Source organism: Loa loa (assembly GCF_000183805.2).
Source record: "Loa loa unplaced genomic scaffold supercont3.28, whole genome shotgun sequence".
Taxonomy (NCBI): Eukaryota; Metazoa; Nematoda; class Chromadorea; order Rhabditida; family Onchocercidae; genus Loa; species Loa loa.
Window position 1 is genome coordinate 299,510 of NW_018108208.1, and position 14,111 is coordinate 313,620.

At 34.8% G+C, this 14,111-nt stretch overlaps 3 protein-coding genes across 3 annotated transcripts; 2 read left to right on the plus strand and 1 right to left on the minus strand.

The window, feature by feature from the left end:
- LOAG_06631 (troponin) lies at positions 1-6,916 on the plus strand (the record flags this gene model as incomplete). The annotated part of the gene is made up of 11 exons (XM_020447193.1): positions 1-3,410; positions 3,523-3,621; positions 3,865-3,934; positions 4,083-4,286; positions 4,427-4,600; positions 4,912-5,115; positions 5,327-5,419; positions 5,900-5,980; positions 6,227-6,310; positions 6,389-6,424; positions 6,881-6,916. The coding sequence occupies 11 exons, from the start codon at positions 1-3 to the stop codon at positions 6,914-6,916; spliced, it is 4,491 nt and encodes a 1,496-aa protein (XP_020302551.1).
- Positions 6,917-7,485: 569 nt separating this feature from the next.
- On the plus strand, positions 7,486-8,051 carry LOAG_06633 (hypothetical protein; the record flags this gene model as incomplete). The annotated part of the gene is made up of 2 exons (XM_003142167.2): positions 7,486-7,748; positions 7,916-8,051. Exons 1-2 carry the CDS (start codon positions 7,582-7,584, stop codon positions 8,049-8,051), a joined length of 303 nt encoding a protein of 100 aa, XP_003142215.2. The 5' UTR covers positions 7,486-7,581.
- Positions 8,052-10,950: 2,899 nt separating this feature from the next.
- On the minus strand, positions 10,951-12,581 carry LOAG_06635 (immunoglobulin I-set domain-containing protein; the record flags this gene model as incomplete). Its single annotated transcript, XM_003142168.2, has 5 exons — positions 10,951-11,079; positions 11,195-11,376; positions 11,540-11,724; positions 12,124-12,247; positions 12,527-12,581. The coding sequence occupies 5 exons, from the start codon at positions 12,579-12,581 to the stop codon at positions 10,951-10,953; spliced, it is 675 nt and encodes a 224-aa protein (XP_003142216.2).
- Positions 12,582-14,111: the final 1,530 nt, after the last annotated feature.

Genomic DNA, 14,111 nt, shown 5'->3' on the forward strand with positions numbered 1-14,111 from the left:
ATGTCCACTACACACCGTTGCAATTGTCTATGTAAGAGCAGTCCTGAGCCAGATGATAGTATCTGGCATTATATTAGCCCGGTTCATATTCAGGGTCATCGCATGTATCAAATCATTTCTCTTACAGTTTCTAATGCTTGCAAAATACATGTAAATTCTGCTGATCCCACTTCAAATAGTCATGGGTCACGGTATTCAAGAGGCTCACCATCACTTGATAATCCCGTTCCACCTATACAACGTATATTTGACGGGCTTGGAGCAGTTACTTCAACTCCCTCAGCTTGTGGTACTTCCATGCACAACACTACCAAACCCGTAAATAACATCAGTGCTAACGACAATATCACTTCAAAACAGGCTTACTCTTCCGGATGTTTTCTTTCTCTTTATGGACATACAGGTAGTCCAGTTGCAGGATCTACTATAAGGCACGAGAAGGTTCCATCCCGAAAAATTGGAACTACTGCACCATATATAAGCACAAATGTTAATTTCAACATGCCTAAGAAAGGCAGCTATTCTACTCAAATATACAATTACGGTCAAACTACAGCAAACGATCACATGGAACAGAAATTGAGTAGTTCCGATGGGTCGGGGAATTACTTGGTTCGCTACAGGTCGTATGATGTTAAATCACTGCATGTGGAAAACAACTTAAAACGGTTCCCAATCAGTGAACAAACAACTTTCGATATAACTTCAAACATACCACAGTCTAGTTTTATGGATACAAAGAACCGGGGTTACGCAGCAAAAAGTTTCATAGCACCGTTTTCAGTGAAGCCTGCCAATATGGGACAAAATAGCTTTACTAGCTTTGTTAACCATGAATATGGTACCATGAGAGTTCAACCAGGTCATGTGAAGCAAGCGGACAGTTTTAACTATGAATTATCAGTGGCAGAAATACCACATAAAACTTCCAGTGAACAGAGTAGAAGTGGACATCGGAACTCACAAGAAGGAGCAGTATCTGGACAAGAGTACATGAAACGTCTTCTTCAAGCTCATCAGGTCGTTGATGAGCTGCTTAAATCGCGGGGTTTGATACCCGATGATGAAAATGACTATTTGCGTAACTGGTACCAGAAAATGAATCGAGAACCAAAAACTGAGGAACGAAACACAATGGTTGTTTCTGATCCAGTGGTATCCAAAAACGCTGGAAGCTTGAATACTTTAGAGGCTTCTCATCAGCGTTGCACATCAAACGTGTCTGATTCTGGGTTGTCAATGGATGCCGATTCAGAAAACGATCTAAGGAGCATTCCAAAATTACGAGAACCAAGTTCCCGAAATTTCATGGTTACAGATTTATCACCATCCATAAAGCAAGAAAGAGCTCCCGTAACATCGATAAAAGTTGATATCGTAAAGGCAAAGAAGCATAAGAACGTGTACTTGAAAGTGATAATCAGGAGGCCGCAGTACTGCTGGCTATGTATGAATGTGAAGATAAGGCTTGAAAAAAAAGAGGTAACGATAAATTCCGATGCAACAAGAAATTCAAAGAAAAGCTGTAATGAAGGACGACAAATGGCTGGCGACCGAACGGAAGGAGCCAAAAACAAGAATCAAGTAAATATATTGGCGAAATCAAGCGAAAATTTCCTCACTCAAAATAAAAGACTAGATCAAGACCACAAAATGAAGGCGAAAACAGCACTCGAACAGTTGACATTAATGTCAAATCGAGAATCGAACACTGCAAAATTTATTGAGCGAGAAACAGGCAAGAAGCACAATGCCTTTTTATCGAAGCCGAAATATGAGACAGTGGATGTGTGCTGTTGTTTCATAAATAAACCTTGCTGCAACGATAAAACGAAAATCTCCTTACCAATAACACGTTGTGCAACTATTAAACAAAAAAATATAACCGTCGGCGGTAAAAAATTTCCGAACAAGATAGAAAAGGAACGGAAATTGAAATGCAACCAAGGTAATTCGGAGCATCCTTACTTGCTTGCGAAGACCAGAAAGCTGCCCTTTGATCTGTCAGAGTTGCAGAATATGGAAAAGACGAACAAAATTATAGTAGCCCGAAAGAAAGATGAAATAGTCGAGAGCAAGGATAATATGACAGAAATCAAAAAAGATGTTGTAGATCTGAATAAAACCAAGAAACATTCCAAATTTCCGATTCCGAAAAAGGAATCTACAAAGGAACTAAAAGCACCACAAGAAAGCGCTAGTTTGTTTTCAGTATCACATACGAATAAAATAACATCAAATCAAGCACGAAAAACTTCTACTAGTGGTAAACAGGTAACTGTTTCGAAAAATTTCAGTCTACAGTCAAAATTACCTCAATTAGAAACGGCAATGACAGTACCAGTGAGATTGCACAAAATAAGGATCACCAAACTAGTGATGATTAAACAGATGGTAAATAACAAGAAGTACCAGCATGAAGGACTGGTGGAAGCGGACGACCCATCAGTATTGAGAAAAAATGAGTGCCTTGAACTGAAGAAATCTCTAAAAGCGTTACAAAATTACACCACAGTAACAAGCAATTACTATCAGGAAATACTTCGACCGATCACTAGAACTGAAAATAACACGATAACAGAATTCGAACACAATGCTGATATCGATATATGCCGAGCACGGGAACATCTGAGACGTATCAATTTTAATAGAGCCGGTATAAGACTGGAACCAAGTACTTCCTTCGTTCACAGGATCAACGATGACCCAGTGAAGTTATCCGATACAAGGACAACATGCCTAGGAACTTCTTCGGGACAGAGCTCCTCAATTTCATCACTGGTAAAGAACAAAGCAAATAAAAAGGTATCTGAAAAGAAACTGGACAAGGACTCGAAGGATCGACCAACAGAGACGCCTCCTACATCTACAGAAAACGAAAGATATCACGGTGGCGGAACAACTGCAGAATGGAATGGCGATATTTTAGACAGAGAACTAATTAATGCATACAGACGTACTCAACGTATCCCCAAACCTCAAGCCAAAATTCCAGTTTGGAATGTGTATGACGAACGAAAACAAACAGCAGGTATCATACGGAATCCACCAAAACTGCGCCACGGAACTTTATCCACTGCATTACCAATACCCCACTTCATTCGTACTCGTACGCCAGCACCCATCGATGTTGCTGTCACTTTGTCCACACCCGTCCCTGCTACTGCTGTATTGCGTCACGTTACCGCAAATCATTTGTCAGTTATGACTCCACGACTTAAAAATATTTTGTCAAACGATAGTGGCACAACCATCGCGAGCAGTTTGCAGCAGCATTCACCGAGCAATCAGTTTGGTGTTACATTAAAACGTGTCGATCGCGCCACCATACAAAAAAGCAAGCCGCGTGGTGCTATAACACAATCAGCACCAAAGAAACCTTGGGTACCAAAGTGGCGTCGGATACAACGGTATACACTTGATAGACTTACTTTCTTTTATTTTATGTCTATAGTTAATCCCTTAAATTCAAGAAATTCTATACTCTAGGAAGTCGCAAACTTAACAAACTTTTTATTGTAGTACAGAAGAAGAGGAGGAAGTGGAAACGATATCGGTCGTTGAAGTGAATAAGAAACATGGAATTGATGGTGATGAGCAGGAAGAGAAGCAAATGCTCACGTACCTTTTATCCTCGTTATTCAAAAGCTAAAGTGCTCAGTTGGAAATATATTGTGAAAATAATTTGTAGCAGGTGTCCGTCCAAGTATTCAGTACAGCAGCTGTACCTAGTGATATGGACAAAGCTACATGCAGGCCTACAGAAAAAAAAAAAAAACGTAAAATGACAATCAACTTTTTGTTGTTCTTTTAGTAGTGCCACTTCTTTCATTCCTTCCAGCTAAGTTACAAAATTTGTTTCAGACGGTTATCATCGCAGATTTGCACTGAGAAGGATGAAAAGGATATGACCGAAGCGGAGAAAGCCATGATGGTATTTGCTTTCTGCTTAATTGTAATATTAAAAATTAGTTCATCAAATAATTTTTTACACCGTTGTTCCTCAAATTTCGATAGGCTGACATTTGAAAGTTTTGAGCGGAACTACTGATTCCAAAAAATAAGGATGAAATATTTTCTAGGTGGCAAAAAGACGTCAGATGGAAGAGGAAACTGTAAAGTTACAAAAATATGAAGAAAAACGTCGAGTTGAACGTGAACGGGAAGAAGAAGAATTGAGAAAGTTGAAAGAAAAGAAGGAGCGAAGAAAACTTGAACGAGAAGAGGAAGAGCGACAGTTTCAAGAAAGATTTGAACAAGAAGAAGAAAGAAGGAAGCAGGAAGAGGTTCGTTCTTACTTCCTTTAACGCTGACTATTGAGACCGAGAATATGATAGGTTGACGTAGTTTTAAACAGCTAAGCCAAATACATGGAATTTGAATAAATATCGAATTATCAACTTGTGGAACGAAATTTACATTTTAGGAGGAGCGCAAAACTAAGATTGAAGCAGAGAAACGTAAAAAGGAGGACGAAAAACGAAAACGCCAACGAGTGTTATTATCACAATTTGTGAATACAGCTGCGGGACAGACGGGACGTAATTTTGTTATTCCTCAAAAATCCGACAAAGCCAATAAATTCGGTAACATCGTTCAGGTATATTTACAGGTTTAGCATATAAAAAAAATAAAGGTATTTGTATTTTCCTGGATTCATAAATTGATTTTTCTAGTATTTGAACTTGAGAAACCGGTTCATAGTCAAAGAAACACACTAAGATTTGTATAAGTAATGATATATACCGAGAAACGCAACTTACTGCCTCACATTATGTGATCAGTGAATATGCATAATCTATATGTTATCTGAGTTTTTGCCACCAGTATTGCTTTCCTAACGCTTTATTTTTTGAATTGTAAAAACGGACGGATTCATCATCTTCATGTGTAAAGGGAAATTGTTTTCAGGCCAAACAGGAAATGAGTATGACCAAAGTACAACAAGAAGAAGCAAAGCGTAATTATTTGCTATCTGTGAAGCGTATCATTGAATTTGGAAAAGTTGCGCCGACAGAGTTACGTGAAAAAATACGTCAATTACACCAACGCATCTGTAAGCTGGAAGCCGATAAATATGATTTAGAAAAGCGACATGAACGACAAGAATACGACGTAATTACATTTATATTTAGCATAATTTGAGCCACTCTTTTACATGGTTTTTGTAAAAAAAAAGTTAAGTTCATTTTTCTGTATGTTTTATATCCAATAAAAAAAATTTCCAGTTGGTTTTGTTTGTTACGGTCGTCTACATAAAGCTCGGCCGCAGAACCAATATGTTCATACAATGCTGATTTAACATAAAAATGTAAATTTATTTCAGCTACGTGAGCTAAACGAACGTCAACGTCAAGTGGCGCGTAATAAAGCACTCAAAAAAGGACTTGATCCAGCTGATACGAATTCCAGACATCCGGTTACTGCTTTGTATTTTTCCGGAGTAATATAAGAAATTGCGAAAAAAATAGGAAAAACAATGGAAACTGAGCTGTAAACAGCTTTCTTTTTCTATGACACTAACTGTTTTTCAGTGTTTGTGCAAGTGAGATTATAGACTCTAAACAATAATTTCAGAGATTATTGTTCTTACAGAGATCTGTCATATCATCTTCTAAAAGTGCTATTTTAGCGATCAGATCTATACCAACTCCAGCGAAATCAGAAGTCACTGCTGATGTAACAGGGTTTTTTTCTTACTGTTTGCTTCAGCTGCATTACTAACTGCACCGATTGCAACAATCTCAACCATTTCAGAAAACTCTTTCACATCAATAGAAAGAATTTTGCATTAATTTTCATTTTCTCATATAAAATGTTGGCATACAAGCTTATGAATAGTAGATTATTGGCGGCTGAAGCAAACCTTTCTTCACAGTTCATTTTCATTACATTTTAGCCAAAAGTATCGATAGTGAGCAAATACGATCGACAAATCGACCGAAGAAATTTCACAGAACGCAGGGCTATGTTTGAGAATGTACTTTTCAGTTAATCATGTTTTATAATTCTGTGTTTCGTTCTTATTCACTAATAGTTTGCTATCACTGCATGCGGCTGTCGTGAATTATGACATTCATTAATTTAGCAAAATTTTTGTTCTATTTTGGTTCATTGTAATTTTCATTTATAAACACTTTCTGCAATGTTCTTAACATACCTGTTCATTATGTATGACTATGCACTTGTCCACGTTTATTATGTTTTAAACGACGTTTGCTTCCAGAAAACTGCATATCCATGTTTTCCGAATGTTCCACCACCACCAACTGTTTACGAGAAAATGATTCTCTCCGATGACAAAGCGGATGTATGCAATTTTCGCATTTAATTTATTTTACAGTGCTTTTTTAAATTGCTTCTCAAAGACATTGTATACCAATTTTAGGAGCCAGAAGATGGGGACGATGAATTTGGCGAACAGGTATGGTTTTACAGAAATGTGTCACGTTCATTTGTCCACTTATCTTGCTTTATCAAATCTCATTTTCTAAATTGTTTAGTATAATTATTCCTGTTCTGGGTTTTCTACCCTATTTATGAGTTACTCCTTAAAAGCTCCCTTCCATTTATTGACAGTTCTCTCGAAACATTTCAATAACTTTATTGTCCGGAAAACTTTGGAAAACTCATTTCATTCTCTATTTTTACTTCATTTCTTCAAAATCCTACATACAGCAGCGCTATAGTCTTTGAACAGAGAAACTTGACTATGTACATCATAACATGACTTCCTTCCCTCTTTCCACATATATAACTGAAGAGAGCCCAGATGAAAACTTAAAACGTTTCGTGATAATTCCGTGAAAGTTCATTGAAAAAGGTTTAAAATCTCATATCAAAAAACAGTTACGGGCAAATACTATTGCTTGAATTGCAGGAAGAAGAAGGAGACGAAGAGGAAGAAGAGGGATAAATTTTGTAAAATACTTGCATGAATCATCAGTTATGTATCACCAGTTTATATTCGGTCACAAGAACTTTTTTTTTGCTTTATCCCAGCAGTGACGTTGTTCTTTTTTCTTTCAAAAGCATATGTTTCTAATATATTTTGTGTTGTCCTGTTTTGAATCATGCTGCATACAAAATAACTGTTAACATAGCCGATAGAGTGATAACGTTCAAAAAGAAGTTAACCATAAACAAATCCGCTTCTACTTGCTCAACAAAATCCATAAGGTACATATCAATGAATCGTACTAACAAACATTTTAACTTGTGTGCTACTGAGGCTTTGGTATAATTTAATGATATTGGAGTGGTTATTCCATTTACTTCAAAAATCGTGATTTGTCAAATCCTAACAAGCAAAAATGCATCTCTGTGTGGGCAGTAAACGTATTCATAAGATTGGAAACCAGGATCATGCCCGTGAAGGGTAATTGATTTCAAAGCTATAAAGAAATTTTGAATAATTGAAGGCAAGAAATCGCTATTTGCTCACTATTTATACCAAAATTTAAACCAGAATTACAATAAGTATCTTTTGACGAACTGACTTGTAGAAACCTGGCGACTTTAATGGCGTAGGTTTTAACTAGGATGTGAAGGAAGAATTTTCAGACCTCGGTGCAAATTATAATGGTGCGCAGTTGCGCTGGGCAAAATTCAAAAACGGCAAATAAGTGGAGAGTTGATCAACGTCATCAAGCGAATCTAACTGTCAACTTACATTCAAAATCCATTAGAAATTTAATAAACAACGAATGGCAATCGAGGCAAAGCGGTCAGCCATCCAAAGAGCTTAAGTGTGTCTGGACACCTGGATACTTTTGAACAGCTGTGGACCTAGTAATATAAAATGTTAATGTTCTAGTTTTTAATTCAACATGATAATTCAGTAGGAAACCCAAAGCACGAAAATTTTTCATTTTTCCAATTAAAATCCAAATATATAAATAAATTCATAATTCAGATACAAATATATGCCGTGTAACAAAGATTCCAAAAACGTTCATAAATCAAATCAGTTCAAAAATCATTGTAAAGCCGGAAACGAAACAGCTAGAGTTGGCAAAAGTGGAACACGAAAAGAAGGAGAAAGTAGGTAAACGGTTTATTTGGAAATCTCCAAACTTCAACTTACAGGATAGTTTCCACTAGCTCATTTACACTACTAATAACCTAACTAAAGAATGGACTTTAAAAATTACAGAAAAATATCACAGAACTTGAAATCCACTCTAAAAAGAGTGGGTTTTTTTTCTCCAGTCATCCATGAATGAAGACTTTTAATAATATTGAAAGCAATAAATTGAATATTATTGTTTAAAATCTTTTTTGGCGTGCCAGGAGTTTAACATTGATCTTTTTTTCCTTAGAAATTATTTTGGGTTTGTTGACGAAATATGAATTTGTGATTATAATTTTACTGGTGTTCATTTCTACTTATCACTTCAGACTACTTTAGCCGTTAGCCAGAGCTGAATGAATTCCAACTTGAAGTTTGAATGTTTGAATGAAAGTTGAATGAATTTCGCAAACAGCACAGTAATAATTTTAAGTCTTTTAATTTAGTTCTTTACGAAATCATGGAAAACAGTGAAAAATAAACAAAAACTTCAATTTTTAGAGTTTGGGCCCAGTCAACGAAGTAACGGCTTGTAAGCCAAACTTGTCGAAGTTTATCCCCAGTTAACGAAGTAACGACTTGTAAGCCAAACTTGTCGAAGTTTGTCGAAGTTAAAGTTCGGCTGTTGTATTCATTATTGTTACCATGCATGGTTTCTTGAAATCTTTATCAGTTTTTTCTTTCTTTTTTTTCCCAAGCCTAAGAAACATTAAGAACAAGACATAACAGAATGGAACATTCATGAAAAATATATGCAAAATTGAACTTTTTCCTTGAGAGGTCATACGAACCATGAAAATATTCATATTTGTCATCACTCACTGAATACTTTGTCAATCTTAATCCTTTCCCGACATTTTGGTCCATAAAATGTTTTGTACCATACCAATATAAATCTCTAGTATGTTGCCTTATTTTTCTCTATAAATCATTTTGGCTAATATAAAACGGTTCGTAAGAAACAATTGTCTCTTCTTTATGTGTTAACAGAATATTTGAAGTGTTTTTCCGAACTGTTTAGCATCAAATTTTTATGTGTGACCATAAATAGTTACTAAAAGTGCTTAGCAGAGATGTTCACAATTTTCACAAACCTGTCAGTATTCGTCCAGCAGGTGGTGGTTGTACAATTGGTATATCGCTTTTAATGACTCCATTTATTTATGCCTTCAAATTAAGTTATTTCTTTTATTAGGATTATGCGGCCATTTAGTGTTATAGATTTGACGTTTATAGTGTGATTGCCAGATTATACTGCTCTATAATGTCCCCAGACATAAACACTGTTTTAGGTTTCTCATGCAAAACTCGAAATTTTCATCCAGTAAGCCCAAAATTTTCTCTTGTTGCTGTTAAAAAACGCAGTGTGCTACAAAATGCAACTCTTTTTAACTTTATTTGCTACTAATTTAATTATAAATTGCTGGACACTTTTGCATCTATGTTATTTAGATAAGAGAACATAAAGACTATACGGAATATAATCAATTTAACAAAATCAAATGGTGAAATGATGGAACAAGTTAGATTTAAATTATTATACAGCAACATTTTGGTTATATTGCAGTGAGATTACAGCAAGAATATAAAACAAAATTACGGTGGATAAACGGATAATGAGTACAGCATTGTCGAAGGAAATAATAAGTTTGACCAGATAATTTGAAATCTGAACACATATGGAAGTCAAATATATTTGATGAGATTACGCTGCTATGCTAATCGGATGAAGTATCATGACTAGCGCAGAAGATCACTATTGTCGAGAAAATTATGCTTCACCCATCACTCTAAAGAAATTTATGTAAAAAAAATTTCAAATTTTTAGTTGGTTTAAAATATGTATATTATCGAAGAATTTTGCAGATAATAATGAATACAGTAAGGAGTAAAGAGGAAAATATGTGTATACTGGAGATCTACAATAGCGCAAAACTGGTTTTTTGCATATCTCTGCCAACCGCACGAATGAGAGTTTCTGATATAAACGAATTGTTCCTGATAAGTCGAGGTGTACGTTGAGGAAATAACCTGGACCAAGATTAAGATTAATTACAGAGCGAGATCATTTCTACCGGTTGGTGTGGGAGAATATTACTTCATGAGTTCGAAATAAAATGCAATAGATCAATGAATAAATAAAATGTGGTGGTATCATCGAGTTTCATTTGCTAAGTAATTGGTTTTTAATTCACGGATTATCTAATTTTGCTAATGGTAATACCATATGCTATTTGTATACCCACTTTTTGTTTTTTTGCTGTCCATGCTTTTGGTAACACCACTTCTTTAAACAGATAAATACTGAGAAATTAAGGACTTCTTTCCCTTAGAAAAAATTACGATGTAGTATTACAGATGAGAGTATGACTAGCAGTAATCCGAAAGTATACTTGATACACAGAAAGTTTTTCCAGAAGAATGAGGAGGAGAAAAAATGCAATTTCCCCTTCACTTTTGTATTTATCTTCAAGATAATATTACAAAATTTTTTGTTTGTTGCTTTCAGCGAGCTATCAATAGTTCTTGTCACGCTTAACGCATACTGCAAACAGATATGCAAAGTCATATTATCGTTTACAAATTCTGTTTTACAGTTGAGAATGGAAGAACTCAAAAATTGACTTGAATAACTGACTTCATAACAAGTTCAACTGTAACTGTTATTTTATCTGGTATTTCATGTCTGTTAATTTGCAAGAAAATTCTTGACTTAGCTGAAATATAAACATTCATTGATGTGTGCAAATGCTTGATTTTGCAATCTTACCTTATCTAAAACGAAGACGCTAAATCTTCTTTGTAAGGAGAGATTTTCAAATAACAAGTCAAATAAACATCTTTGGAGCAATAAAATTAGGTGATTCGTGGACAAGAAGTTACGGTTCAGTAGGGTAAAAGAATGCCATGATTCGATCTTGGCCGTACTCATTACTAGCAATGCAAATGTATACTCCCAAGTCTTCCCACTGTGTATCATAGATAATCAAATCTCCACTTGACAATATCTGAAATATTGGTGAATTTTTGAGATGTTGTTTAACAGCCATATTCAAAATACTTATCATCTATTCAACCAAGGCTTGGTTCAATTTTTATATGTTTTTATTTAATTACATTTACTTTGTATTTCTTAACGTCGTCGAGTTTACAATTTTCCTCATTGTACCAAGTGATATTTGGTTGCGGAGTTCCATTAACTCTACAGAACAGCTGTACTGTTGCACCAGATCTTTCGAAACGACCATCTGTCCACATGTTTATTATGGGCGGTGAATGTTTATGCAGGCATTTTGCGTTGTCTTCTGAAAGTTTCGTGGACAGTGAAAGCTGAGGATACTACTTGACTGCTCTGCTTATAGTTTGATAAAAGTACAGAAATTTGAACAAATAGTAATGAAGGTAAGGAATTACAAGCAAATGTTATACGGAAGTGTTGAAACTTGCCAACAACAACAGTCGTTGTACTTTCCAGTTTTTGATGGCCATTGCTAGCTAAACATTTGTATTCAGCTGTATCTTTGGTTTGAATGCATGGAACGACCACCTTGGATGCAGTTGCACCATACTGTATGGTACTTAGACCAGCATTATGCAATTTTTCTGCAGCATTACTTCCATCTGCGGCATGGATCACACTACCGTTATGTGCCCTGCAAGATATGTTATAAAATAGGCTTCATTCAAAAAGAGTAATGAAATATTCCAAGCCTACTTCTCAATACTGATTTGCTTCCAGTTTTTCTAATAGTCACTTTCAAAAACTGAAAAATATATCTGAAAATAAAGTTCACTCGAATAAAATAAGCATTGTTTGAGATGTGGACCTGTGTTTTAAACGCGGCTTTGATAGAAACGATCATAATCAACTCCTCATACTGCTGTAGTTAATAGGAATCTCTGAGAATGCTTCGGGTAAAAAGTCGTTAATTTAGCTAATCAAAACTGAGTACATTGATAACCTTACAAGTAAAGGTAGCACAGTCAATTTATTCTTAATTTTCAAAAACACAATAACAAGAGATTTGACTGGCAAATGCAATAAAGAAAACCATTCGATGACTGGTGGTGGGATGCCAATCGCTTCACATTTCAACACAAGTTCGTCTCCCTCAGCTATTTCAATTTCTTTTGGTGTTTTGGTGAAGTGCAAATAGGGAGCTTCAGTTAAATGTTCTAGAATTATTTTTCACTTACAAACGATTCTTTAAGGAAATACAATAAGTATACCAAGAGGTTCAACATAACGAAGTCTATGGGATGATTGTGGAGTTCATTTTTCGTTTCCCATACTTTCAGTTTATCACAAAAAAAAAAAAAAGAAAAATTCATTTCTACGCAACGCCAAGGTTTAGAAACCAATTTACAATGCATATTTAAGATAATATATTTTTGACGGAAATCTTAGTCCCATCAGAGGACTTGAATTATCAAAAACAACCTGTATCAAAATACCTGCATGAAGATTGTCGTTCAGTACTTCTATGCCCTTTTCAATATCTGTTTGCATAATCTGAAAACTTCGTAACTATCTTAATTTTTGATGAAAAAATCAAGAAAGTGTACAGTTAGAGAGGGAAACTAGGAAGTAATTTAAATGCGAATCATTTTGAACATTGTCGAGCATCATGACTCACATGACTTTTTTCAAAAATATCTCGTTGAGGTGGTGTGGACACTGTTAAGATGATCAAAGTCAATAAACAGATCGTTGTGAGATCAGTTACATGGAGCATTCTCTGCCAGGAACGGAAGCGAAAATGTGATGAAGTACTTATTCCTCCTAAAAAAATCAAGCCACCAACAGATTCATTACAGCAATAAAAACAGCAAAAAAGTTCGATAGCTAACATATTTGAAAGTATTTCTCATGTATGAAACAAACTAGAAAAGAGTACAAGAGATAGAATGTTAATCATTGCATGCTAACTGTTTCAAATAAGATGGCTAAGCAATGATTTAGAATTTACATAGGATTTAAATGTACACATAGAAGACAGTGTCGATATTGCTGATGGATCTTTTACTTCAAACTGAAGCATTTAAAAGTGTAAACTTTATAAATGTTTGGTGAGGAAGTCCGAAATGATTTAATAAAAAGAAAAATCAAACTTAAAAAGAAACTTAAAAAACTTAAAAAAAATCAAACTTTTTTTTTCTTAAAAAGAATCAAACTTGAAAATCAAACTTAAAAAAATCAAACTTAAAAAAAACTTAAAAAGAATCAAACTTCCGCGGTGTATTGCTGTATTGGAGCAATGCAGACTGGTTCTAACAACAACCTCGGCAATTAATTTTTGCTGAAAACAAATAAATGAAAAAGTTTTGTGTGTCTACAAATTAACCTTGCCTTAAAAAAAATTCCGAATTCGGAAATACACCAACAGCATAAATCTGTTTAGCCTATATTGGGTAATAAGTACGACGCACATTCCACATAACTTTTTTTTTTTTCTTTTTTAAAACAACTGTAAACAAATGCATTAAAAATAGCATGACGAAAAATTACTATTATTCGTTTAAAATTATAAATTTCATATCGTTCACACCATAACAGTCATCAGAAGCATAAATTAGTGAACTGTTTTGGCTTCAAGTTTTTTTGTCATGTTCATTAAAAATAAATTCAGGGATGATGAGAACGGCTTGACAAATGCTGATACTGTTCCGTGCACTAAAAATAATTATTGCATGTTTTATCCATTATTACCAGCTTCTTCGATCTTCATTTGTTTTCACAGATAATGGCATAATTATAAGTCGGATGAGGCCAAACATCGAAATCTGATTCTTAAAGTGTATTATCTTGTTAATTCAACGTCGGACTAAGATGGTCAAAGAAACTTTGAACTGGCGCATTCAGTGCACAATTTTGGAGTAGATATTTAGAGCTATTAGGATAAAAACACTGCTGTTAAAATATGTCTCTAAAATAGAAAATTAAATTTATTTCACATACATAAATAAATATTTTCATGGAAATATTCAACCTCATAAAATACCGGATTACAGTAGGGCAAATGAAAAGCGGATTAATGAA